Genomic DNA, 27,732 nt, shown 5'->3' with positions numbered 1-27,732 from the left:
CAGATATACACACAGATACAGACACACACACACACACACACACACACACACACACACACACACACACCCACACACACCCGGTGCGGGAGCAGGAGCTGCCTGCAAACAGAAGCAGAGTCCCGTCTGTGTTCAGCAGCTCCAGGGATGGAGACGGCTCCTTGAGGGGTGCAGGGGAGGGGCTCCTCTCACTGCCACCAGCCTCCTCCTCCTCCTCTTCCTCCTCCTCCTCCTCCGCCTGGCCATTTCCAGCACCTCCCAGCAGCGCATCCACACCCTGTGGAGAGGGGGAAGTGAGCTCCAGAGCAGAGCCCCACAGAGCCCTGCAGCAGGACCGGGGCACATTTACTCTGACACGGGCGGGAGCGGGCGGTCAGAACCAAGCTTGTGGGATACACGCGGGATGATAAACTCCATTTAATACAGCCTATTACAGATGAGTACATTCATTATTAATCACGCACGTAAAGACGTAATCTTCTAGTCTGTGAATAGCATTTATCATTAAACCGATTATGTTTATGATTTATGATCAACTGTGTCACATTTCTGACCGCTAACTATGACATATGTGCTTTCATTTGAGGACTCCATTACATCATATTGGCCTTTGAATTATGACTTGTGAGTGATGAATTATGAATTAAGACTGCCCCTTCTATTTTGCATTTTAAAAATGCCTGTTTAGTCCAGGGCCTATATTTCTGATGTAAACGTGACATCAACACCAAGCCAAGGGGCCTTTTGGAATCATTGCAGATATGCTTTGTTCAAAATTTGTTGTGCTTGTGGACCTGACGCACACGGTGTGTTTCCGTTACCTCTTCCTCCTCTCCCTCAGATTCATCGGTCATCTCTTCCTCCTCCTCCTCCTCTTCCTCGCAGTCCTCGTTGTCCAGGCGATGGAGGGCCACCCTGCGCTCCCTCTCCACCTGCCGGCGCAGAGCCATGGCCTGCTGCAGACGGGACTTCAGGAGCGTCAGCTTCTCACCTGCGCACAGCGGGGTCCCATCAGAACTGCGCACGAAACTGCCTTACACACTGACTCGCTTTACACACAGACCCGCTTTACACACAGACCCGCTTTACACACTGACCCGCTTTACACACTGACCCGCTTTACACACTGACCCGCTTTACACACAGACCCGCTTTACACACTGACCCGCTTTACACACTGACCCGCTTTACACACTGACCCGCTTTACACACTGACCCGCTTTACACCCTGACCCGCTTTACACCCTGACCCGCTTTACACACCGACCTGCTCTACACACTGACCCGCTTTACACACTGACCCGCTTTACACACTGATCCGCTTTACACACTGACCCGCTTTACACACTGACCCGCTTTACACACTGACCCGCTTTACACACTGACCCGCTTTACACACTGACCCGCTTTACACACTGACCCGCTTTACACACTGACCCGCTTTACACACTGACCCGCTTTACACACAAACCAGCTTTACACACTGACCCACTTTACACACTGACCCACTTTACACACTGACCCGCTTTACACCCTGACCAGCTTTACACACTGACCCACTTTACACACACACCCACTTTACACACGGACCCACTTTACACACGGACCCACTTTACACACTGATCCACTTTACACACTGATCCACTTTACACACTGATCCACTTTACACACTGATCCACTTTACACACTGACCCGCTTTACACACACACCCACTTTACACACTGATCCACTTTACACACACACACCCACTTTACACACTGATCCACTTTACACACACACACCCGCTTTACACACAAACCCGATTTACACACTATAAGCTTCTAAGAGGCGTCTGTGAGCGCTGTCTCGACTTGGGAGACTGTCTTGCACACAAGTACTTATCAGGTCTAACTGCCGCACAGGTGTGTGTGTGTGTGTGTTTGTGCGTGTGTGTGTGTGTATGTGCGTCTGTATGTGTCCACATGCACAAAAGTTTACCGGGCCTGCTGTGGACCACCTCCTCATCTCCCTCAGTGAGAGTGACCGTTACGGCGTCTGTAAGAAGCTCCTCCTGGCCAGAGGGGGCGCTCTCCTTGCGGATGACGTTGAGCTGTACGGTGCGCTCGCCTCGGGGCCGGGGAGCAGGCTGCACGTGACGCAGGAACCGCTGCTTCAGGGCCTCCAGAGCTGAGACAGACAGACAGACAGACAGAGAGTCAGACGCACACAGCCCCACACCTTCTCCTGCGGTCATAAAGGTTTGAGCTCCCTTAAGCGCTTAAAAGGAAAACAGCCCAAATGTGGCAAACACACAGAAGCTCATCTTGTGTTCCACATACATGTGAAATGAGACGAGGAGCCAAACTGGGCTTGCAGTAGTGATAGAGCCTCTGTGGCGCTAGTTCAGCCTGCAGACACACAGTTTTCCTTGGCTGGGTCCAATACAGAGCGCTGACACTATTTACCCTCTGGCTATACTGACACAAGCAGCACAAGTGGACAGGCTGAGGGCTCAGCTGCATTCAGGTATTTGGGGGGAGTTGGGACCTACAGCACAGGCTTTTGGGGGAGTGGGACCTGCAGCACAGGCTTTTGGGGGAGTGGGACCTACAGCACAGGCTTTTGGGGGAGTGGGACCTGCAGCACAGGCTTTTGGGGGAGTGGGAGCTGCAGTACAGGCTTTTGGGGGAGTGGGACCTGCAGCACAGGCTTTTGGGGGAGTGGGAGCTGCAGTACAGGCTTTTGGGGGAGTGGGACCTGCAGCACAGGCTTTTGGGGGAGTGGGACCTGCAGCACAGGCTTTTGGGGGAGTGGGACCTGCAGCACAGGCTTTTGGGGGAGTGGGACCTGCAGCACAGGCTTTTGGGGGAGTGGGACCTGCAGCACAGGCTTTTGGGAGGGGGGGGGCGGTGAGCTGGGACCTGCAGCACAGCTCCAGGGGTGAGGGCCATTTGCTCACCGGGGTTGGGCGGCGGAGGCTCCAGGTGGATGAAGGACCCTTCATCGGCGCACAGTTTTGGGATGGGTGGAGGATCGAGTCCCAGCTCTCGCAGTCGGGCAAGCTTGTCCTTCCGGGCCCTGGGTCCACCCGCTGAGGACGGGGCAACCGATGCGGCAGGGGGGGCGGGTGGCTCGCCCTGTCCTGCTGTCGAACCTGCGTTCTGTGGGGCTGGTGGCTCGGGTTCGGTCCCAGCCTCCTCGCACCCCGGAGAGGCGGGACTCGCAGGGCTCTGTGCCGGGGGAGCGGCCCCCTGGTCCACATCAGAGAGTTCAGCTCCGCCCCTGTCTGCGTCTGAGCCCGAAGGTTCAGTCTGCTCGTCTGCCTGCAGGGGGCGCTCCTCCTGCACAGGCTGGGCTGCCGCTGCTCCCTCCCCGTTCTGCAGGGGGGCGGGAGGCTCAGGGCCTGCCTCCTCAGCCCCCGATACTGGGGAGGGCTCAGGTACAGTTGATGGATGGTCCGTTTTGTGCTGGTTCTGATTGGTCTGAGGGGTAGAGGTTGCCTCTAAAATGCAATCCTGGTACTTTGTGGACCTGAGGACAGATTAAATACAGGGTTTTCATTTCAGAGAAAGAAAGCAAATTCACAGGGAAATTCTACAGGTAATTAGAGTGGTTAATGGGAAGGGTGTGTGCCAGTGTAGTGCGTGCGCGTGCCAGTGTAGTGCGTGCGCGTGCCAGGGCTGTGTGGCTCTGTGCTGTATAGGCGTGTGCATGTACTGTATAGGCGTGTGCACGTGCTGTGTGGGTCAGTGCTGTATAGGCGTGTGCACGTGCTGTGTGGGTGTGTGCTGTATAGGCGTGTGCACGTGCTCTATAGGCGGGTGCATGTGCTGTGTGGGCGTGTGCACGTGCATGTACACGTACTTCAGCAGAGCCATGGCAGGACCAGCGGGTCTCACTCTCCTCCTGAAGAACTGGTCGATGGTCTTGGGTTCAGGCATGTGGTAGGGCAACCCCAATGAGGACTCTGGGGGAGTTTGAGAGAGACAGAGTGAGGGCTTCATAACCTTGTTTATTACTTCAGACTAAGCAGAGAGGATTCACCACAGAGAAACAAACACAAACACACACACATTCCCACGCATGCATGCGCACACACACAAACAGACATCACTTTACATGATTGGACATGGATAGTCATCCATTTGCACTACTTTCCTATTTTAGGGGGAAAAAACAGCTTGCGCTGTATTCTACAAAAGCCCTCTTTCAATCACTGAACATAAGAATGGAGAAAAAGAGTGGAAAGATAAAAAGGAAACCCTGAGGGAGGGGTGGGATGAGTAAAGACTGAGCGCTACACAGGAGCTCAGATGGACGAGAGAAACGCAGTGGAAAAGTGGAAACTCACTGACCTCGGACAAGCCTCTGGCTCTCGCTGTGCAGCTGCCTCATGGCCTCCTTACTGGCAAGGGCCGCCTTCCTCTCCTGAGACACAGAGAGAGACTCGCTTTACTAACATCGACTGAGCAGCTGCAGGACCAGAGCGGCGGGATTAGGGCGGGCCTAAAGAGCGATCCACATAAAGCCCCAGGCAATCACCACCTGCGCCAACTCAACCAAACAACCGCGTGAATGTGTTTACATCTCCAGTCAAACACAGTGTGCTCGCACGCGTTACCTTGCGCTGCGGTTTATGCAAGTTCTCCTCATCCTCCTCCTCTTCCTCCTCCAGTACAGGCTGTTAGGGGAGAGAGGCACAGGATTTAAACACAAACTCTGCAGAGATGGTAGAGGAAGTGAAGGAAGCAGATTCTGTAAGCCTGGCGCCTCTGAACCAGAACCGTGTTACGCGCCAGGGGACCCCACCCATCCGTTACGGTAGCCCCGCCCTCACCCGGTGCTTTTTAGCCTTCTGCTTCATAGCTGCTCTGATGGCATCCAGAGACTCCTCCTCTTCTCCCTCAAGCCCCGCCCCTTCTTCCTCCAGGCCCGTGTCAAACAGATCACTGTCCCCGAGGAGACAGCCGCTGTCGTTGAGGACCCGGGTGGCAGGGGTGACCTGTGGGAAACGAGCAGGGTAGGCTTGCAGTCAGCCGAGATGGGTACAGCCCAGCTGCAGGGTGTGAAATGTAGGCGTTTCATTGGTGCTGTGAGATGCAGGGGCAGAGGCACACGCACCACCGCTGCCCTCGCTCTCTCACCTGGGGCTTGTCCCTCCTCTTCACTCGGTCCACGTTCTTCACCCTCTTCTCCCTGCGTCGCTCCTTCTTGGCCTCCTTCTTCCCTTTAGGACTCGTTCTGGCCGTCTCCAGCTCCGGCTCGCTCTCCCCGCTATCGAGGGGGGCACGAACAACCCGCTTTCCTCGCTTGGCCCCCTTCTGCCCCTCCCCACTGGCACCCTCCTCCCCTTCGCTGGATTCCGATAGGACCAGAGCCTCTGCCATCCCTGTCACTTCCTCTTCCTCGCTGTCGCTATCTTGTAGTGCCTTCCGGCAACGAGACTTCCTGTTCACAGTGATGTCCTCATCATCGTCCGAATCTGGAGCACAAACACAAAGTTGGACTCACAAAAACACTGGTGCGATATCACACTATTCAGAATATACAAAGAATGAACACTGGAATTCCTTAAACCAGTTTCAATTACATTACAGGCATCAATTGACCCTTTACTGATAACATTGCTGCAGACTGACTTCACTAAAACACTCCTACTTATGAACCCATGATGAAATGAGAAATTAATGCAATGACAAAAGGACAGATACACCAATTAAAATGCAGAAATGGAAAATATGAGATGTAAATGAGCTCTGAACCAAAGCTGGGCAGCACAGGGACATTGGGATAGCCTTATTTTGTCCACTTTGGATGACTAAAATAAAAACAAGACCAATCCAGAGTGTGCAAAACCCCATTCGATAATCTTACATGACCAACAATTCACCTGAGGCGGAATCTGAAAAACAAACAGGACCCTGTCTCTCCCAGTACCACAGTTTAATCTGCTCACAGACTATTGGAAATCTCATTACCGTGCTGTTCCTCTCCACGGGTCAGTCCAGCAGTGTCCGTCTCCAGTGGAGAGCCCATACCGCTGTCTGAATCACTCTCCCGTGCCTCCACAGTCTCAACCACTGCCACCTCCGCCTCCTAGACAGACAAGAGACAGAGAGGGTCGTTAATCCCAGGCACATACATTACATTTTATTTGTCAAATGCTAAGCGTCTGCCCCTTCTGGCCCGAGTGCCCAATGAGCCGCTTTTTCCTATTTTCATTCGTTTCGCTAGAATATATTCTGTACAATAACTAGGTGTCATGAGTTTTTCGAGGTCAGTGCGCCCTTTTTCTCATTTTGAACAGATGCCCCTCAAAAGGACTCTGCAAGGCCCTGCTGAAGGCATATAGTATTGAGCGCCCGTGTCTGTGGCACAATACCACGGTGCTTGGAACATGGAATTACAGAATAAGCACTTTGAGACATATTGTCTTCCTTGCCAAACTGTATACCATTGACAACAAAATACAGTAACTGTTCGTAGTCAGCGAGAGAATCTAACACTTTACTTGCTAAACTTCAGTTAATATTAGCTACGATAACTTGCTACTGTTTAACATATACACCATGTTGTAGTCCTTTCATTTCATTATGAAGCCAGTGAGCTCGACAAATGTTAGCTACATAATCAAGTACCTAACTAACGTCAGCTAGTTAGATATCATATCCGTGTTAGGTTACTGCCAAAGCCGAAGTCGGCTAGCTCGCTCGTTTAAAAACTTTGGACACCCACTATCACGTCCCATAACTAAGAATGTCCAATGTTCTTTGTAATGTTACACTAATGTAGTCAGCCAGCTATCAACAGACAAAAGCGCCACAATAAGAAAGCATTTCATTCAACACTAGAACTGGCGGCAATGTCATTAGCTTGCTAGCTAGCTATACACGACTCCGCAACCGCGGAAGCACAAACGGGTTTAGGCGAAAAACACTCAGAACAGTACTGTAAAATAGTTACATATAACGTAATTCTACCGTTAGTCACACGTTGAACAAGCAATCGCCTACGTGGAGGAAACTACTTAGTAACAGTTAGCTCGCGAAAATACCTGTTGTTGTTGAGAGAGCAGCTGGCTCATCAGTCCGCCTTAGCTTTATGCCGCTTCTTCTATTGGCAATAAAACTTCATTTAAAAAGACAAAACCCCAGGCTAATAACAGCTTCTGTACCCTCTCCCTTTATAAAACCCGATAATATACTTTTAAAAGTTTGAAATCATCTCATTAAGAAGAAGTCTATATTTCCACACAACCCTTGAAGATCTCTCTCCCGCCTGTTCTTTGCGAAAATACTTTCAATCTTTCGCGCTTTGGTTGTATCTTCCTACCACTCATTCTGTCAGTCACATAGATTCTGCATCATGATTGGTTTTCTGGTTGCCCATCTGACCCTCTACCCAACCAGATGTCGAGTTTTCATGTACGACATTCCGGGCTTCAAGTCTGATTGGTCCAAATTCGATAGCCGAATCAGCGATTACATTAAAGTTCTTTAAATTGAGACAGAAAAGGTCCTTCCTAAAGTGGAATTAATAATACTACATTTGTAGTTCTGTCACACAATAATTGGTGTTAACTGCGTAATGGCATTACTGTATCAGCACTAAGTCAGTGGGGTCTATATGGAACTTCGCTGTCGACAAAGCTGCATCAGTTTTGTCGCTGGTGTTTGCTTTCATCCACTTGACACGTGGTGCAAAAGTGTGCATCTTATTCACATTGGCCATAATTTCAAGCTAGGTGGCTCAGCAGCCTGACTATCGTGACACAATAGAATAAATCAGTCCACAGAAGACATCTAAAGGCAATATCTTCCTAGCATTAATCACGTAGATTAAATGCCATCAAAATGTCCGTAATGGCATCTAGCTGACAGGTTGTTTTTCATGATATTCATGAATGCAACATTATAATTTTCAAGTTGCGCCTTCAACAAACCTAACTGTTTAAATTACACCTACACCTATACATGCACGCTTATGTTTATGTATACTCGTTATTAAACGTTGCCATATAACATTTGCTGTTATTAGGAATAAGCAAACGCTTTTCCTTCTTCGTGCAAACCCAGCCTGCGCAAGCGCAAAACAATTCTGGGCAGAGAGGGGAAGCGTACTTCTTCCTCAGAAATTATCTGCGCATGCTCAGTGAGAACCTGCTTTAAATCACATAGAAGACAACGTCGCCCCGAAGCCCCGACAACCTTTGGATATCCTCGCATTCCTTCCATTTCTTAAATTAGCCCCGCTCAGCTTCGAGATACCGCCGCCAATTTCAGTGTCGGTACGGAGCCGCCAGGCCGGGACAGAGACGGAGAGAGAGCCCTCGGCCATGGAAGCGCTCGGACCCGGTAGGTAGTCAAATGAAGTAGCCCCGTGGTGTTTGAGGTGAGGAAGCTCGGGTTACTGTCTCACTGGGGGCCGTGGATTGGATGTGGCTAACTAGCTAAGGCCTCGTTGGCAGAGGAGGAAAACAAATGAGGGATATAGTGGCCTGTTTGTGCGAGAGCTTAATGACACAAACGAAACGTGCAACCTGCCTAGTTACACTGTTAACTAAACAACCGATATTCAACGGCAGACAGCTGACAGGAACTAGCCAGCCATATGTGCAGTAAGTTAATATTTTGGCCGAACGGCATTGTGTCTTGTTGGGGATTTAACCTTAATGAAGCTCTTCCGTGTGTTTTGGCTGTCGTTTATCTAGCAACGCGACTTGTCGGTTATTTCCTTTACGTTCCTCGTAGATGGCTTGAATAATCGTTGGCGAGCAAAACAAGAGTCTTTCGTTTATGAAGAAGTTTATCATTACCGATGGGTTTTTAAACGGACACGAAATCAAGCGGACTTATCCGGGTGACGTTGGATATGTTAACTGGCTTACGTTAACGTGCCTAAAGTTAGGTAGTTGGCTATAATGAGTAGCTAGCTAATTAAATGTCGTTTTGCAATTAGAAGACAGTTTTCCTGACTGGATAGCGTTGGTTTAATAAATCTTCAATTAATGCAATTAACTAAAGTTGATTAAATAGTTTTAATGTTATTTAGCTAGATACTTGGTGAGCATCTTTTTGGTGATCTGAAATCGCTTTACTTAACGTAACAGTGATGGGGATGACTCACTCCTGACACTAGCAATAACAATGGGTAGCAATTACCTGTGTAGGTTGATTGCAAACTCACCGATCTAGCGATCTAAAAATTTTGATCTTCCATCGGCTGTCAAGTTGAAGTGATCTGTAGTACTCATTTTTTCGTTGGTTAACGTGGCTAGATATCTGACATTTCCGCATTGGCGCTACAGAAACGTTGGTAAGTTAGCGGTTGCTAGCTAACTAGACTATATACCGTACAGGATGTTAGCAAACGCTGAGAACTATTATTAGCTATAGCAAGGTAGCTTGCTATTTTTAATTCTTGAAAGGGTTTGTCACTTGAAAGGCACCTCCGCGTGTATTCAGCGTGCTCACGTATCTGAAACACTTAATCTGCGTTAGCTTCTCTACAAGATGGCTAGCACTAGTTTGCTTGCTTGTTAACTTGTGCTTCTGCGTGTACAGCTCAGGTTACTCGACTAACTAACTGTTCAGTAGTCCCGGTTTTAAAAGATATGCATTTATGCTATGGAATATCAATTTGACCATAACAGAGTCTTGTTTCATTCTGCAACTGGATTATCCATGCTGATGCGTGGGTAATATTGCTAACTATTTGGATTTGTCTGTGCTGAAGATGACAGTCCCTTTGTTTATGCTAAGGCTAAGCGGTAATTTAGCTGCCGATCTCGAATAGCTTTGTCGGGGAAAAATGTTAGCCGCGACACCTTTAAAATGCTATTTTGCATCCATTTTTAAAATACTGTCCAAGTGTTTAGGTAGCTCTCCCGCAAGCCTAAATTACATGTAGCCAATTGTAGCCTAAATGCGTGTTTCGATTGAACTGAAAGCGCGGAAATTTATGCCCTCATCTGAAACGTCAATAAGGTGAATTTTAAAATACATAAAATCCCTTGTAATAATTTTGAGCGATTTTAGATAGCTAATTGTCGCAAATATTAATGTTTGCAAGACGCAATAATATATGGAGGCACCTGCAATCTTTTAGTCTCCTCTCTTAAAGCCAGAGTTGTTCTTGTAGAATGATGCGCCTTCTGTGGTTATTAAACAGAATATTTGTTTGCTGTAGGATACATCTCAGTAGCATTTCCTATGTAATTTACACGTATTTACCTGAAGCATCTTTATTGTCTAGTGTTGTCATTTGATGCTAATTTTCTGAAAATCACTTAGTTAAACATTACATTTTTTTGTTATGGTCACTGTCGGATGTTTAAAATGTACTTTTGCCGAACTATTAAAAGCAACAGCTTAGTTGATTTATTCCTAATATTTGGGTAGACAATTCCTGCTTTAACCATTTTATTTGTAAATTCACGAATGTATTGAACAGAGAATCAGATACCACAGGGCTTATTTTGAGGGAATGTGATCGTATTCCTGCTTGGATGGCTCTAATGATGTTTGAGTCTCTTCTTTCGGTTTGCCTTGGCTTTCTCCAGGGCCAAGGACCAGGGCTGAACTCACCCATTCAAACAAATCATCCAGTCAATTAACCCATTCAACACCTCTGGTGTAATGAAAAGCGAACCGCATTTGAGCCCCTGGGAAGTCAGTGCTTCACCTCAACTCGGCAATAATCTCAGCTGCTGGAAACCATTTGCATTTCTATCAGAATTCATTTCCCACTCCAATTTCAGTTCTTCATCGCCATAAGGAAAAGGAGAAGGGGGATAAGAAAGGGGATAAAAGTTTATCCAGGATTGTGATTGTGAGCTGTAACTTCCGGCATTCCCAAAGGTCATCATCTGTGTGGGGCAGGTGGTTGACGGTGTTCGTGGTGATGAGGAGGGCTGTGTGATTGGCTTGTCTTCACCTGCTGCTCTGTAATCCAGGTGATTGAAGTGTCTGCACTGCTTATCCTCAGCGTCATTGCTGACTCATTAATAACCGTGAGGTCGTCCAGGCATCGGTTTAAGCCGTGCAGGGTGCGGGGATGCAGGGTGCGGGGATGCAGGGTGCGGGGGATGCAGGTGCATGCACCCACGCATGCACCCACGCATGCACATGTATTTGTGCAGATGCTTACATGCACCTGTACCCGCAGTGCCTTCTGTATGTTTCTACGCAAGCTTGTTCAAATTCAAAGTTTTCAGTTTTAATGCAGGTCTTTCGGTCCCTTGTCAGGGAGGCATCAGCATTTTGGTCGATTGCTCTGTGATGAGAATCATCTAGTTTGACCTCTGAGCGTAAGCACATGAAAAGCTTACTATCTCCCAGAGTGGAAACTCCAGTGTTTGGTCCATTGTGGTACTTTACGCTGCTGCCCTGTTTGTGGCTGAATTTTGGCTGTTGCATCACTTCACTCAGACCCTCTCATGCCGAGCTCTTACTGTGGTTGGGAAAGTGTTGATGGCGAGGTGAGGAAACGTGCGGAAGCCCTCGTGCTCGTTGTGGTTCCGCACGCCGTTGGGCGGCGTGATGGGTTTTGCCGTCTGACGTGGGAGCTGCTCCCCTCCGACAGGTGCGATTTGGTTCACTTGGCGCGGAACGCGGGCGCGGATTCCGTCGCTTCCAGGCGATGAATTTTTGATGAGCTGTTCTCCCGGAGCGCGTGCCCGTCCGGCGGCCCTCTCTGCTCCAGCCTCGCCTGCATCTTATTCTGGGAGCTGCTGTGCAGCGTTCTCTTGTGATAGTGGTATTTATTCCCCTCATGATTACACTGTGAAACTTTGGCAGAGCGCTCATTTCAGCTGTGGGTTTCAGTTTTAGTATCCAGCGCTGATCCAATCTGGGAATTCCCCGGCTTTCCCTGTGTGTATTTCCATAAGTGGTATCATGCTCGTCATTCATGATAATGCCTGTTGTCCTCAGATGTGGACACTGTGTTCCTTCTCTTCGTAGTACTGGAGAATCTTTATGCAGATCTGTTTGCTTCTGCTCCTCTAACAGGACTGATACCTGCCGTTTGTGCCGCAGCAGTAGTAATACTCTTTAGCTTGCTAACAGTCTGAAAATCACAGGGGAGATTTATGCAAACTTCCCCACTTCCTGCCACTGCATGCCTAGTCACCCAGATGTGATTTGGACTCTTATGTGGATATGTCCTGACGTAGGACTACTAAATAGGGTCTTTATTGCATGAGCAAATTTGTATGGGTTTTTCAAAAGAATTCTGCTCTTAATGGGGGGAAACATACACATGTAAGTCCATTGTCACAGAAAAAATGGAAAAGTATGACACTTTGTTTTTACCTTTCTCTAAAGAACATTGACTATTAGGAAGAGCCATTTATTACTATAATTTAAAAAATTGAATTTCCACTTAAAGCATGTACAATTTGCATCAACCCGTACCGGTAAATTCTTATTAGCAGCTGGCACAGCGGTCTGCTGCCAGTCTGAAGGCAAGGGTAGGTGTGAGAGGGAGAGTCACTGGCATAGAGCCCATCCAGGTCTCTGGTGATGGGAAAGGGGGCCTGTAGTGCAGTGTGCAGCTCTTTAGAAAGGCAGAGCCTGTGTCCCTCACAGAGCACGGCCTCCCCTGCGCTCACGTTGCTATTTGTGTACAGCCTCCTCTGAGAGCACACGAGCATATTTTGGGCCTTCATTAGCTGGTAAGATCTTTGAGTCCATTTCAGCCGACTCCTCTTTTTTAAGATGTTTTTTTTCCTTCTCCGATGCTGGTTTCTGAGTTGGTAAATTTGTGCATGGATGCGTCCCCGCTGTGGGTACAGAGTGCTCAGGGCCTTGTTTTTGACTGTGAGTGTGGAACTCGTGGCCTCCCAGGCTGCCGGATCTGCGTCTCTGTTGGACGAGCCTCGTGCTGGAGCCAATGAGGAAGTTGCTTGCAGATGAGCGGCTTGAGCCCGCTCGTTTCCTGCATGCCTCCCAAACTGCGTGCTGATTGGCTGGAGCTGCGAGGTGCCTCAGACCAGGGCCAGCGCGGCGGCCAGTGCAGCGGCCCCCTCTAAAGACCCAGTGCTCATTTGGGGAGCGAGCGAGGTGCTCTGGTGTACCCCAGACCACACACACACACACACACACACACACCCACACACGCACGCTTCAGTCCTCCCCCGCCAGTTAGCCACAGCAGCTGAGGGGGTTAAATATAGAGCACGCTCTGCTTTTGGTGAAAGTGGGCGACCTCGCGTCGCACCCTCCCCCCCCTCCCCCTCGTCTTCCCCTGCCCCCTGCTGCGGCTCTGTTGTTTTTGCGCAAGCCGAGGTTTTATTGAGAGGCGGGGGGAGGGGGGAGCACGCCGTTTAGGACAAGGATGCAGGCCGTGGGGTGGGGAGGGGAGGGGGGTGATGTGCGGTTTGTCTCTCTCGCTTCTCGATTGCTAACTGGAGCGTGCTGCTGCATGGTGGCTCGGAACCCCCTGCAACCCCCTGGCCAGTTTACAAAGCGCCCATCAGACTCCACAACCTAAAGTCTGAGACGGCCCATAGAAGCCAGCGGTTTGCTTGTCTAGCAGGTGGTCATGTATTCGTGGCTCGTGACCTCTCTACAACCGACTTTCACATCGTGCTTATGTTCAGAATGGCAGTTAGTGCAGTTAGCCCAGATCGGTTTTTTAACTATGGGTTTTACATGTGAGAGAGCCCATCGCTCATTTGTGCTGTGATTGTGAGGAAGTTGCCTGCTGAAGGACTGCGGTGTCTGTGTTGAGTTGATCCAGAGCTGAGGGCTCTTCTGAACCTGTATGGACCGAGCCCATGGTTGGGTCTGAAAGACTGTCATCCACACGGACCTGGCATAGTCAGCCGTATCTCACCTTTTACACACAGACCTGGGTCAGCGCAGGATCTTTGGGATTTTCACCCTGGATTAGACACTGTGGCATTGAAGCTGCTGCCAGTGCTTTCACTTTCCACTTTCCCAGAATAAAGAGAAAACGTGAATTTTTCTAAATATCAGTTGAAGCACTTCAGCAGTGCTTCTACACGCATTAATAAACGAATACACAACACATGCCTGGCCATCTGTTACTTTTTAGTTATACTGTTTTGCTAGTTAAACTGTAAATGCCATTAAACATTCCTGCCAAATGGGAGAAAGACCTCTAGAACCACTTCCCCTTCCAAACATTCCTTGTGTTGTTGGGTGTAAGATCTGTGTAAAGTTTGGCTGAAACATGGAAACATGGAACCATAGCTGCAGCAAGGACCACAATGGAAATTAGTCTTGTGACTTTTTGTGTTATCCTTGATGCTCTTTGTGCATGTCCATTGGTGTTTGCAACCATGTAATTGTCCTTTTAAAGTGAATCGTCAAATAAATAAATAAACTAAACTAAGAAAAAACCCTGGATGCTGAAGATGAGCACGTGGGCCGCTCCTCTGCGCAACGCTATGTAGCTCTAATCCTAGCCTTAGTGCCCACAGCCCCCACCTGCCCCCAGGCTGGCCCCGCTGCTGTCTGTCTCAGGCACTCCTCTTTGTCTGGGGGGCTCTGAGAGTTTAAAGGCCAGGCGGAGTGTGCTTGTGTGCTGGTACTTTGGGGGGGGGTCAGCATTGTTCTCCATTGTTGGGTTATTGGTCCAGGCCCTCCCTGTGTCAGGGGCCAGGTCACTTGGTTCCTCCTCTGTTCCCGCCGTGCGCTCTGGAGCGCGGCCTCGCCCTCACGGGGAGGTCAGTCCCCGCCCCCGTTTCAGGGCACTAGGGAAATCCTTATTTGTTCTGTGCAAACCTGGTTCTCCACTGCACTCCACCCTGAGCTCTGTGAAGTGCACACATGATCCTGCTCATGGAAAGGAGTCTTGCTCTTTAATGGTTTTTGTGCTGCTGGTTAACTCTAATGTGTGTGATGTCATCCTCCCCAGGCCCGCCTGCCCCCCCCTCCCTTTTTCAGCCCCCGCGTCGGCCCGGATTGGGCACCGTGGGGAAGCCCATCCGCCTGCTGGCCAATCACTTCCAGGTGCAGATCCCCAAGATCGACGTCTACCACTATGACATCGACATCAAGCCGGAGAAGCGCCCGCGGAGAGTCAACAGGTAACCGGGCAACGCCGCAGTCTCCCCGCGCGGCCATGCTGGGTGTCCCTGTCTGTGACCCCGCCTTGTGCAGAGCTGGCTCATGCCAGGACCATACGCTTCGCTGTTTTTCCTGTTTTACATTTAGCGTTTTGTTTGTTTATCCACAGAACCTTTTGGCTCACTGTGCATTCTTCAGTGTTTGAAGTGGTGTAACAAAATGTAGCCACGATATGGATGATGCCGTGGATGGCTGTGATCTGTCTCTGTGATTGGCTGTTTTATCTCTCAGTGCATAGTGACTGTCTAACTGATGTCTCTTTGCGGACCGGTCCAGAATGGCGCGATTGGCCGGCTGGTGTCTTTGATCACGTTTGAGGGCGCAGCGCTGTGTGAAATGTGTGCAGGTGGACAGAGCTTTATGGTGTGTGTGGGCCCGCTGATGGGGCAGCTGCAGCAGATAGGCAGAGCCGCCCATAGCGCTGACAGGGCATTGAGTCTGTGTGGGGTTTCTCACAGCGTGATGCCATGAACAGGACTGCTGTGTTCATCCCTCTGTTTAAAGGATTGGCAGTTTTTTTTTTTACTGTCCCAGCTTTGTGTAATTGGTGTACTTTGCTCTCTCTCTCAGGGAGGTGGTGGACACCATGGTCAGGCACTTTAAGATGCAGATCTTTGGGGACCGGCAGCCTGGCTATGATGGGAAGAGGAACATGTACACGGCCCACCCGCTGCCTATCGGGCGGGACAGGGTAAGGGGCGCGGAGCTGTTACCCTGCTAGCTCACGCTGTGCGTGGCTCTGTGTCAGAGTCTTATCGCTCACTTCTGCTCTGGGGCGCACCGATGGCAGCTTGTTAGTGCTCCCTTTATGCCTCCTGTTTATTTCTGTTCTATTTTATGTCCCTTCTTTATCTATCCCTGTTCTGTTACTATGCTGCACTTCTCTCTCTCTTTCTCTCACACTCTCTCTCCCTCCCTCTCCCTGTCTTCCTCCTTCTCTCTCTCTCTCTCTCTCTCTCAGGTGGATCTGGAGGTGACGTTGCCGGGCGAGGGTAAGGATCAGACCTTTAAGGTGTCCCTGCAGTGGGTGTCGGTGGTCAGCCTGCAGATGCTTCTGGAGGCGCTGTCGGGGCACCTGAACGAGGTGCCCGAGGACTCGGTGCAGGCGCTGGACGTCATCACGCGACACCTGCCCTCCATGAGGTACGGCCGCTTCACCACCGCTTACGAAACCAGATACGCCAGGAGCAGTTATGGCTTCCCTCGCTCCTGCCTCTCAGTGGTGCAGAAAGGTGAGGGCTGAATGGGAATGAGTCATGCTCTCCATTGAGGAAAAAATACCATTACAATTGGTCCAGGGTGTGTCTCCATGCTATTGCTGAAGGTGAGATGGTCAGGTGTCGGGTAACAGGTGATCAGATAAAACCGGAATGAAATCAGTTCCCGCGTGCGACGTAGGCCAGCTCACTGGGAAGCAGATAATAAAATGAATTGCTGTTTTAATGGGGTGCTCATTACATTACATTACATTACAGCCATTTGGCAGGCGCTCTTATCCAGAGCGACGTACAACAGTGTATAACCGTAGCCAGGAACAAGTGTGTCGAGAACCCTAGAGAGAAGTACCGGTCCAAGTGCAGGGAACAACCGCGTAGTTTAACTAATTACTGCTGGTTTGATAAGTTGGTACATAAGCCTACTGTAAGGAAAGTGTACAATTGAAATGGGAAGGAATCAAACTCAGTGTGTTTTGACTGCATTTTCAATGTTTTGAACATTTCCGGAGTGTGACAGTCATTCATTCATTCATTGTGTTCATATCTCTGAGGTTGTGCTGTACCCCCTGTTTGGTAATGGTGTCATAACTCCAATCCGCCTCCTGCGTAGGTACACCCCTGTGGGCCGCTCCTTCTTCTCCCCGCCCGAGGGGTACTATCACCCCCTAGGTGGGGGGCGGGAGGTCTGGTTTGGCTTCCACCAGTCGGTCCGTCCTGCCATGTGGAACATGATGCTCAACATTGACGGTGAGTTGATGTATACTGTTATGGCGCATTAACAATGCATTATTACTTTCTGTAATTGTTGGATTAGTGTTACGTTGCTGCATTATATTGCCTTACTGTTGGTGCTCTTAGCCAGAGCAGCGTACAGTGCAGGGGAGCGTAAGTGCGTCCTCCTGTGCAGTACGAGCTGCAGGGCTGGTTAGCGGAGTTCCCAGTGCAGCGAGGCGACGCGCGGCTCACGCGCGCTCGTTTCCTCCCCGCAGTGTCGGCGACGGCGTTCTACCGGGCCCAGCCGGTGATCGAGTTCATGTGTGAAGTGCTGGACATCCAGAACATCAACGAGCAGACCAAGCCGCTCACCGACTCGCAGCGCGTCAAGTTCACCAAGGAGATCCGCGGTAAGCTGCTGGCCGGAGACCTTCTCTCACGCGCTACTGGGGTTCAAGTGGTCCTCCTGGGCAGGAAGTGACATCATCTTTGCCACTCTCCCTTTTCACTCAGTAACGTGTGACGTTTTGTCCTGCCTCCGTTCAGGATGTCTCTCACTGTTTTTGGGGAAATAACTGTTAACGCACTTGTGTTCTGTATTCAGAGTGCCGAACATTAAACAAGGGTGTCGGCTATTAAAACTGCTGCTTTTGGAACATGTCATTATAAACACGTTCTCACTTCCCCAACACTGTGTGTGTGTGTCTGTGTCTGTGTGTCTGTGTCTGTGTGTCTCTGTCCGTGTATGTGTGTGTCCGTGTGTGTGTGTGTGTGTGTGTGTCCGCATGTCCGCTCAGGTCTGAAGGTGGAGGTGACGCACTGCGGGCAGATGAAGAGGAAGTACCGCGTGTGCAATGTTACCCGACGCCCTGCCAGCCATCAGACGTGAGTGTCCCAACGCGTCGGTCAGCCTGCTGGTCACAAGCGTCCTGCGCGTTTCCTGTCCCACTGCGCAATGCTCCCTCCACTCCGCCACTCAAGCAGGGCATGGCGGACGTGCCATTCATTTCTCTTTTCTGTTCACTTTAATATCAGCCTGTTCCCTGTGGGAGTGCATTAGCAGAGCCGTTCATAAATCTGTAACCTGTGCAAGGAGCAAACTGCTGACAGGAGGATGGGATAAGATGGTATACCTGCATATAGACATTCATCTGTGATGGAAATGGCTGCGGGCAGGTATTATTTTGAGTGGATGTGCAAGAAGAACATAACAGTCAGTAATATCAGTAATATTTGCTCTGAAATCGCAGCACTGCCTGTTTCTTCCAGCCCTGCGCTCTTATTGGATAGAGTGTATTGGAAGGTGCGTTTTGGCTTGGCGTGACGAGGTCCCCTCAGGGTAATGGAATGCCTGGTTTGTGGGGGCGCTGCCAAAGTGGGCCGTCTCTGCGTCGCCGTGCCGACTGCGTTTGCCTGTCTGTCTCCCCACAGCTTTCCCCTGCAGCTGGAGAACGGCCAGGCCATGGAGTGCACCGTCGCTCAATATTTCAAACAGAAGTACAGCCTGCAGCTTAAGTACCCCCACCTGCCCTGCCTGCAGGTGGGGCAGGAGCAGAAGCACACCTACCTGCCCCTGGAGGTGAGAGAGAGCCCTCCATGTAGCCGTTAGCTGCTTAACCCAGCACTAGCTTCATATGACGTGCCTGCTTTTAATTTTAATTTTCATTTCATTTCATTTCATGTTCTTGTGCTCACACAGAGCTTTCTAATTTAACTTGGATTTATGGAGCTCGGGGCAATATGAGTTCTCTCATTCATAAATATTTTGCTTGGCTTGGCGCACTCTCAGATGTAGCGGTACTCCTCAAACTTCAAGCACTGTTGAATACATTAAGTCATACTGAAGAGAATAGACCATGGTCAGCTAAGCTATCCCTAAAAGCCCCCATGCACTCCTGGGATCCATGTGCACTAGTTTGTATGTTTGTGTACCTTAGACAGGGGCACAGCAGCAGCTTTCTGCTCAGGATTCAAACGTGGAACCCCCTTGCTTTGCATGGCAGATTTGTGGTGTGCAGACAGGCTTGGCCTCAGCCACTCAGCTGCTGTGTGAAGTGATTGATTGCTGATGCGCTTGTTTGCTGTTGGCAGGTGTGTAACATTGTGGCAGGACAGCGCTGCATCAAGAAGCTAACAGATAATCAAACCTCCACCATGATCAAAGCCACCGCACGCTCCGCCCCTGACAGGCAGGAGGAGATCAGCCGGCTGGTGAGTGCTGCCCCCTCCTGTGGCTGGAGGATGAACTGCGACAGGCCGACAGTACTTTTGGCTGGCCGTCATCCCAGCTTTTGTTACAACCATTTAACACTGTCCTCTCCAGATGGACTAAACTGCAGTTTCTTTGAAGGTTTTATGATGTAAGGAAGGCAGGATGAACACGCACTCCTCCAGTGTGGGGATCAGGCTCTCGTCTCGTCCTAGCTCCTCGCAGACCCCTGTTAAATGGCTGTTGTTTAAAAATCCCAGGAGAAGTCACTGAGATGGCGTCTGTTACGATCTCTCTCCCTCTCCAGGTCAAAAGCAACAGCATGGTGGGCGGGCCTGACCCCTACCTGAAGGAGTTTGGCATCGTTGTGCACAACGACATGACGGAGGTGACGGGGCGGGTCCTCCCAGCGCCCATGCTGCAGTATGGGGGCCGGGTGAGTACAGACACTGGGAGGGACTGTGGCAGGGTGAGTACTGGGGCACAGGGCTGGGTGAGTACGGGCGGGCGGAGGGGGGCGGGGCCTGCGAATGACCTAACCCAGGGGAGGAGAATCAGACTCCGCCCACGCAGCGGCTCGCCGCCGGCCCCTCCGGGCTCGGTGACCGCGCTGTGGCGGTGCGTGTGGCGTAGGCAGGGGCCAGGCTGAGAGGGGCCAGGCTGAGAGGGGCCAGGCTGAGAGAACCTAAACGGGCACAGTGACCCCTACAGTGTCCTGCTGTGGCTGTGGTGTGCAGTGGAGCCTCAGTTTTTTACCTCTCAGCACCTCAGTGAAGCCTTAAGCTGGGTCTGGCCATGGTCCTGTCTAATGGTGCGTTCCATGGGGCGAAATGATACCCATCATGTCTGCACACCCTTAATGATTTTACAATAAATTTCTACAAGCCTACCAACCATAACAAAGGGAGGTGTTTTGGCCCTCTTACTGTAGCGCATCGTTGGCCAACTCCTCATCCTTGGAGTGATTTGTGGGTAATGGAGTCTTATTCTCATTTCCCCAGTGTGGCTGAGATGGTTGTGAGTGTTGTGAACGTGTTGTTTTTCTGAAAGCATGCAATATACCCTTGTCTGTGATTGGTTGAGGCAGGCTTTGTGCGCCCAATCAAAGGCAAGCGCATCTTGAATGTGGAAAGAAAAGCAACATGTCCTTTCTCTGTAATGTTAACATATCTGAGCAGGAGCATGTTATGTGCTGCATTTGAAGCAATCTCCCGACAGAAGTAATCCTATTTTTATCATGTGTGAATGTGTAATTCGCTGGTGTTCACTGAAGATTTCAGCTCCGGTTCTCCAGGGCAGGGTTCCTGTTTTTGCAGGGGTGAAGTACGTGTCCCCAGCACACAAATGACGCCTATCGAGCGCCTTCGTTTCAGACTCTAAAAAAGTCCGCGTTCAATTTATTAACAAAATTAAATTATTAACGAACTACGGGAAACCTGTCTGGAGCACTGGAGTTGAGCACATCTGCTGCAGGCAACGTCACTGAAAAAGCACCTGTTTGTGTTTGTGTAATGCTCCTTTCTGCCTTTCTGTGGCGTACAGTCAGACTTATGATGGACATTAACTGTAACAGAGATAGAATTGTAGTGTTAGCTGCACAGCGTATATGGTGTTTTATACAGTGTGTGTGGTGCGGGTGGGGATTGCAGCATGGGGTGTGGGCCTTAGGAGAAATGTGTACATGGTCTGTTTTTTTAATTTGCTGTTTAACTCTCCTCTTGCTGCAATGCATCTAGAGACTGACTAACTGAGGTGGGGGATTAGGGTTGGTGGGGGCGGGGTGGGGGTTTGGGTGTTGCTTGTCTCTAGATGCAGTGCACTGGAGGGGGCTGGGGTGGGGTTTGCTGTCTGGTGTTGGGGCGCAGCGGTGGGGTTCACTAAGAGCTCAGGGACTCTCTCTGCAGAACAAAACGGTGGCCACGCCTAATCAGGGCGTGTGGGACATGAGGGGGAAGCAGTTCTACGCCGGCATCGAGATCAAGGTGTGGGCCGTCGCCTGCTTCGCCCCTCAGAAGCAGTGCAGAGAGGACCTGCTCAAGTGAGTCTCTCCCCCTTTCCCCCTCTCTTCTCCCGCTTTCCCCCTCTCTTCTCCCGCATTCCCCCTCTCTTTTCCCTCATTCCCCCTCTCTTCTCCTGCATTCCCCCTCTCGTCTCCCCCTTTCCCCCTCTCTTCTCCCTCATTCCCCCTCTTCTCCCTCATTCCCCCTCTTCTCCCCCTTTCCCCCTCTCTTCTCCCCCTTTCCCCCTCTCTTCTCCCCTTTCCCCCTCTCTTCTCCCTCATTCCCCCTCTTCTCCCTCATTCCCCCTCTTCTCCCCCTTCCCCCTCTCTTCTCCCCCTTTCCCCCTCTCTTCTCCCCCTTTCCCCCTCTCTTCTCCCGCATTCCCCCCCTCTTCTCCCGCATTCCCCCTCTTCTCCCCCTTCCCCCTCTCTTCTCCCCCATTCCCCCTCTCTTCTCCCCCATTCCCCCTCTCTTCTCCCCCTTCCCCCTCTCTTCTCCCGCATTCCCCCTCTTCTCCCCCTTCCCCCTCTCTTCTCCCGCATTCCCCCTCTTCTCCCCCTTCCCCCTCTCTTCTCCCCCCATTCCCCCTCTCTTCTCCCGCTTTCCCCCTCTCTTCTCCCCCTTCCCCCTCTTCTCCCCCTCTTCTCCCCCATTCCCCCTCTCTTCTCCCGCATTCCCCCTCTCTTCTCCCGCTTTCCCCCTCTCTTCTCCCCCTTCCCCCTCTTCTCCCGCATTCCCCCTCTCTTCTCCCCCATTCCCCCTCTTCTCCCCCTTCCCCCTCTCTTCTCCCGCATTCCCCCTCTCTTCTCCCGCTTTCCCCCTCTCTTCTCCCCCTTCCCCCTCTTCTCCCCCTTCCCCCTCTCTTCTCCCGCATTCCCCCTCTCTTCTCCCGCATTCCCCCTCTTCTCCCCCTTCCCCCCTCTTCTCCCCCTTCCCCCTCTCTTCTCCCGCATTCCCCCTCTCTTCTCCCGCATTCCCCCTCTTCTCCCCCTTCCCCCTCTCTTCTCCCCCATTCCCCCTCTCTTCTCCCCCATTCCCCCTCTCTTCTCCCCATTCCCCCTCTCTTCTCCCCCTTCCCCCCTCTCTTCTCCCGCATTCCCCCTCTCTTCTCCATCATTTTTCCTCTTTTCTCCCTCTTTTCCGCTCTTCTCGTTCATTCTCCCTCTTTTCTCTCTCCTTCCACCACTTTTCTTCCTCTTTCCCCCTCTTTTCTCCCTCTTTCCCCCTCTCTTTTCTCCCCCTTTCCCCCTCTCTTTTCTCCCTCTTTCCCCTGGCCTCTCTCTGTTGATATGAGTGCTATCAGATGAACCCGATGCTGAGATGCTCTCAGACTGAGAGTGAGGACCCGTGCGGTTGCACAGGGAGGCGTGGCTGTGTTTCAGCTCTCAGGAAGCTGCTTGTATCACACTGTGGTGCCTGTGCTGGCTGACTGACGCTAAGCGCCTGGCCTGCTGCGTTAGCGTGCGCCCTGCGTGTGCTGCGCCCCGTTCCAGCTCTGCGGGGGCCACTCCCTTCCCCTGCCTCAGCCCCGCGTGCGCTTCTGCCTCCAGGAGCTTCACGGACCAGCTGCGCAAGATCTCCAAGGACGCGGGGATGCCCATCCAGGGCCAGCCCTGCTTCTGCAAGTACGCGCAGGGGGCCGACAGCGTGGAGCCCATGTTCAAGCACCTCAAGATGTCCTACGTGGGGCTGCAGCTCATCGTGGTCATCCTCCCGGGGAAGACTCCCGTCTACGGTGAGGGGCGAGGAGCTGTGCTCCGCAGGGCTAATGCAGGGGGGACGTGGGGATGTGTAAAGACAGCCTGAATGCACGTTAAGGGTTATGCTGTCATTCCTCTGACACAGACGCATGCCTACCTGTCCCTGAAAGCTACCTTGGCCTGATCAACTGATTATTGAAATAAGATTTGGCCAATAGAGGAGTGTAGTAAGCGCAGTGCCATCTTGTGGAATGATGAGGTAGCTTACTTTTAATGTTCACGCAGCCCAGGTGCTAATGATGAATTAGTTTTAGTATTATTGAAAGGGTATAAGGTTTACCTCTGCATGTTTTGATGATGGAATGACTTTGATCCTCTTGATACTGTCCCACCCAGGCATCTCTCTGCTTTTTCTCTGAGTTTGTTTTTGTCTGCTGTAATTGTGTATTTGGGATGGAGCTGCAAGAGAAACGGTTGCTGTGTGCAGCAGACCTGTCTGTTGATGGGGTGAAAAGGCGGGGCCTGGGTTTGCTCTGGGGTTTGCTGAAATCTCAAAGCGTTTCTCTCTCTCTCTCTCTCTCTCTCTCCCTCCCCCCAGCCGAGGTGAAGCGGGTGGGAGACACGCTCCTGGGAATGGCCACTCAGTGCGTCCAGGTGAAGAACGTGGTGAAGACCTCCCCTCAGACCCTGTCCAACCTCTGCCTCAAGATCAACGCCAAGCTGGGCGGCATCAACAACGTGCTGGTGCCCCATCAGAGGTGGGCGTGGGCACGCGGGCGGGCATGGGAGAGGGGTGGGCGGGGCAGCGGGGAGAACGCCGGCCTGAGGCCGCGTTTAAGACCCTGAATGCTATCGGTAGGCGTGAGGCTGTGATGTCACGGTGATGTCACAGCGTCTCGTTCCCGCCCCCCTCCAGGCCCTCGGTGTTCCAGCAGCCGGTGATCTTCCTGGGGGCGGACGTGACGCACCCCCCCGCGGGCGACGGGAAGAAGCCCTCGATCGCGGCGGTGGTGGGCAGCATGGACGGGCACCCCAGCCGCTACTGCGCCACGGTGCGCGTGCAGACGTCCCGCCAGGACCTGTCCCAGGAGCAGCTCTTCAGCCAGGAGGTCATCCAGGACCTGACCAACATGGTGCGCGAGCTGCTCATCCAGTTCTACAAGTCCACCCGCTTCAAGCCCACGCGCATCATCTACTACCGGGGCGGGGTCTCCGAGGGCCAGATGAAGCAGGTGGGTCTGCCGGGGTGGGCCGCCGGCCTGGGGGAGGGGCACGGGCCTTCAGTCCGAGCGTCTGCCTCTCCTCACCTCCTTCACCTCGCTCACCTCCCTCTACCTCGCTCTGTTTCACCTCCCTCTCTCATCTTTTTCCTTCACCACCTCCTTCCCTCCCACTCCCTCTCTTCCCTCTCCCTCACCTCCCATACCTCCCTCTACCTCTATCTGCTGCTGCGCTTCTGCCTCTCCTCACCTCCCTCACCTCCCTCTACTTTACCTCTCCCACTCCCTCTCTTCCCTCTCCCTCTCCTCCCTCCCCTCCCTCTCCATCTGCTTTACCTCTCTCCCCCTCTCTCTCTCCCTCTCCGGGTGCAGGTGGCGTGGCCGGAGCTGATAGCGATCAGGAAGGCGTGTATCAGTCTGGAGGAGGACTACCGGCCGGGGATCACCTACATCGTGGTGCAGAAGCGCCATCACACCCGGCTCTTCTGCTCGGACAAGGCGGAGCGGGTGAGGCTCCCAGCTCCACCCATGGGCTGCGCGGCTGCCCTGACCGGGGCGCTGTGCGGCGGACACGGTCCTGTCCTAGCCAGCGGGCTGCAGTGTAGCTCCTCCTTTATACTGAGTTTGGCCTGTGGGCTGCAGTGTAGCTCCTCCTTTATACTGAGTTTGGCCTGTGGGCTGCAGTGTAGCTCCTCCTTTATACTGAGTTTGGCCAGCGGGCTGCAGTGTAGCTCCTCCTTTATACTGAGTTTGGCCTGTGGCCTGCAGTGTAGCTCCTCCTTTATACTGAGTTTGGCCTGTGGCCTGCAGTGTAGCTCCTCCTTTATACTGAGTTTGGCCTGTGGGCTGCAGTGTAGCTCCTCCTTTATACTGAGTTTGGCCTGTGGGCTGCAGTGTAGCTCCTCCTTTATACTGAGTTTGGCCTGTGGGCTGCAGTATAGCTCCTCCTTTATACTGAGTTTGGCCTGTGGGTTGCAGTATAGCTCCTCCTTTATACTGAGTTTGGCCTGTGGGTTGCAGTGTAGCTCCTCCTTTATACTGAGTTTGGCCTGTGGGCTGCAGTATAGCTCCTCCTTTATACTGAGTTTGGCCTGTGGGCTGCAGTGTAGCTCCTCCTTTATACTGAGTTTGGCCTGTGGGCTGCAGTGTAGCTCCTCCTTTATACTGAGTTTGGCCTGTGGGCTGCAGTATAGCTCCTCCTTTATACTGAGTTTGGCCTGTGGGCTGCAGTGTAGCTCCTCCTTTATACTGAGTTTGGCCTGTGGGCTGCAGTATAGCTCCTCCTTTATACTGAGTTTGGCCTGTGGGCTGCAGTGTAGCTCCTCCTTTATACTGAGTTTGGCCTGTGGGTTGCAGTGTAGCTCCTCCTTTATACTGAGTTTGGCCTGTGGGTTGCAGTATAGCTCCTCCTTTATACTGAGTTTGGCCTGTGGGCTGCAGTGTAGCTCCTCCTTTATACTGAGTTTGGCCTGTGGGCTGCAGTGTTAGCGAAGTTAGCCGCCTGTTCACAGGCTAGGTGTGCTGAGGGTCAGCTCTGCTGCGGCTCACCGCTCTCTGTCGCCCCCTGCAGGTGGGTAAGAGCGGGAACGTTCCAGCCGGCACCACGGTGGACAGCACCATCACGCACCCCTCCGAGTTTGACTTCTACCTGTGCAGCCACGCAGGGATACAGGTGAGCAGCACTTCCTGTAACCTCCTCGTCTTCAGCACGTGGAGCCGTTTGTGCAGTTCCCTCTCTCTGCACTAAGGGGCTGGCCTGGTGCCTCCTGTGATTTGCATGCCAGTCACTGGTGTGTGCCTGAAGCTGCAGGTGCTGTGATGTGAGAGTGTCTGCAGTGTGTCTGGAGTGCTGTAGTGCAGTGTGTCTGCAGTGCTGTAGTGCAGTGTGTCTGCAGTGCTGTAGTGCAGTGTGTCTGCAGTGCTGTAGTGCAGTGTGTCTGCAGTGCTGTAGTGCAGTGTGTCTGCAGTGCTGTAGTGCAGTGTGTCTGCAGTGCTGTAGTGCAGTGTGTCTGGAGTGCTGTAGTGCAGTGTGTCTGGAGTGCTGTAGTGCAGCGTGTCTGGAGTGCTGTAGTGCAGCGTGTCTGGAGTGCTGTAGTGCAGCGTGTCTGGAGTGCTGTAGTGCAGCGTGTCTGGAGTGCTGTAGTGCAGCGTGTCTGGAGTGCTGTAGTGCAGTGTGTCTGGAGTGCTGTAGTGCAGTGTGTCTGGAGTGCTGTAGTGCAGTGTGTCTGGAGTGCTGCAGTGCAGTGTGTCTGGAGCGCTGTAGTGCAGTGTGTCTGGAGTGCTGCAGTGCAGTGTGTCTGGAGTGCTGCAGTGCAGTGTGTCTGGAGTGCTGCAGTGCAGTGTGTCTGGAGCGCTGTAGTGCAGTGTGTCTGGAGTGCTGTAGTGCAGTGTGTCTGGAGTGCTGTAGTGCAGTGTGTCTGGAGTGCTGTAGTGCAGTGTGTCTGGAGTGCTGTAGTGCAGTGTGTCTGGAGTGCTGTAGTGCAGTGGGGCGTTTGAGAGGGGGGCCCTGCTGAAGCGTGACTCTCCTCTGCCCAGGGGACCAGCCGGCCCTCGCACTACCACGTCCTCTGGGACGACAACTGCTTCACGGCGGACGAGCTGCAGCTGCTCACCTACCAGCTGTGCCACACCTACGTGCGCTGCACCCGCTCCGTCTCCATCCCCGCCCCCGCCTACTACGCCCGCCTCGTCGCCTTCCGCGCCCGATACCACCTGGTGGACAAGGACCACGACAGGTGAGCCGCTGAGCGTGGGGGGTGTGGGGGGTGTGGGGGGTGTGGGGGGCGTGGGGGGGCGGGGTCACACCCGCGGGAGTAAAGCACTCTTTCCCCACACAGCGCTGCTTTATTCCCGGGGCTGGGTCTTAGTGTGGTTGAGAGTGGCTGAAGGGCCTAGCTGGGGTGCACCGGGTTACACTTTCATGGCCTTAAGGAAAATGTCTCGCGTTTGCGATGCTGTTTTTACAACTTTCTGCCCCTGCTGTTCTCCCTGCCACCCCCCCCCCCCCCTCTCTCTCTCTCTCTCTCTCTCTCTCACACACTCCCTCTCTCTCTCCCCCTCTCTCTCTCTCTCTCTCTCTCTCACTCCCCCTCTCTCTCTCTCCCTCTCTCTCTCTCTCTCTCTCTCCCTCTCTCTCTCTCTCTCTCTCTCTCCCCCTGTCTCTCCCCCTCTCTCTCTCTCTCACCCCCCCCCCTCACACACACTCCCCCCTTCTCTCTCTCCACAGTGCGGAGGGCAGTCATGTTTCGGGCCAGAGTAATGGACGGGATCCTCAGGCTCTGGCCAAGGCGGTGCAGATTCACTATGACACCCAGCACACCATGTACTTCGCCTGATCAACACCACCAGCAGAGGGTGCTCTTCTCTCTCTCATCTTCCTTTCTGTCATTGCCTGCTTTCCCTCTCTCTCTCTCTCTCTTTCTGCCCGTTTCTCTTTTCTGTTCTCTCTCTCTCTCTCTCTGCACCAAAGCGGTTGCGAAGCCAGAGGACCCGGTCATCTGTCCAGTAGAAATGGCCGGTCCCAGTCGAGCCGCCTCCTACCAGCAATCCCAGGATTCTCAGAGGCACTGAGAGACCCTTGGTTTCTGATGCACAGAGG

The 27,732-nt window shown here is 52.3% G+C and overlaps 2 protein-coding genes across 5 annotated transcripts in view; one reads left to right on the top strand and one right to left on the bottom strand.

The window, feature by feature from the left end:
* Window positions 1-9,182, bottom strand: part of LOC118233210 (claspin) — a 17,292-nt gene extending 8,110 nt beyond the window's left edge. For 2 of the 3 annotated variants that reach the window (XM_035428628.1, XM_035428630.1), the window contains exons 1-11: window positions 7,031-7,286; window positions 5,955-6,072; window positions 5,121-5,458; window positions 4,814-4,978; window positions 4,598-4,657; window positions 4,332-4,404; window positions 3,841-3,943; window positions 2,936-3,507; window positions 1,975-2,163; window positions 819-988; window positions 78-274 (exon numbers count right to left, since the gene is read on the bottom strand). In XM_035428628.1, coding sequence (XP_035284519.1) covers window positions 78-274; window positions 819-988; window positions 1,975-2,163; window positions 2,936-3,507; window positions 3,841-3,943; window positions 4,332-4,404; window positions 4,598-4,657; window positions 4,814-4,978; window positions 5,121-5,458; window positions 5,955-6,072; window positions 7,031-7,060 — 2,015 coding nt within the window. In that variant the 5' untranslated portion in view covers window positions 7,061-7,286. Of the gene's footprint in view, window positions 1-77; window positions 275-818; window positions 989-1,974; window positions 2,164-2,935; window positions 3,508-3,840; window positions 3,944-4,331; window positions 4,405-4,597; window positions 4,658-4,813; window positions 4,979-5,120; window positions 5,459-5,954; window positions 6,073-7,030; window positions 7,287-9,162 lie in introns of those variants that run through there. The other variant, XM_035428629.1, reaches the window with a different exon arrangement.
* ago4 (argonaute RISC component 4) lies at window positions 8,123-27,732 on the top strand. 2 transcript variants are annotated; one of them, XM_035428632.1, is made up of 18 exons: window positions 8,123-8,330; window positions 14,863-15,034; window positions 15,645-15,765; window positions 16,036-16,217; window positions 16,902-17,038; window positions 17,281-17,415; window positions 17,803-17,890; window positions 18,437-18,584; window positions 19,097-19,216; window positions 19,522-19,650; window positions 21,119-21,252; window positions 22,765-22,949; window positions 23,513-23,672; window positions 23,831-24,146; window positions 24,507-24,641; window positions 25,705-25,806; window positions 26,670-26,869; window positions 27,361-27,732. In XM_035428632.1, exons 1-18 carry the CDS (start codon window positions 8,312-8,314, stop codon window positions 27,467-27,469), a joined length of 2,592 nt encoding a protein of 863 aa, XP_035284523.1. In that variant the 5' UTR covers window positions 8,123-8,311; the 3' UTR covers window positions 27,470-27,732. The 2 variants fall into 2 exon arrangements, with proteins under 2 accessions (XP_035284523.1, XP_035284522.1); XM_035428631.1 differs by having other exon boundaries at window positions 19,522-19,683.

This window comes from Anguilla anguilla, chromosome 8, assembly GCF_013347855.1.
Source record: "Anguilla anguilla isolate fAngAng1 chromosome 8, fAngAng1.pri, whole genome shotgun sequence".
In the NCBI taxonomy this organism is placed as follows: Eukaryota; Metazoa; Chordata; class Actinopteri; order Anguilliformes; family Anguillidae; genus Anguilla; species Anguilla anguilla.
The sequence above is the reverse complement of the archived record's forward strand: the minus strand, read 5'-3'. Positions and strand labels throughout refer to the sequence as shown.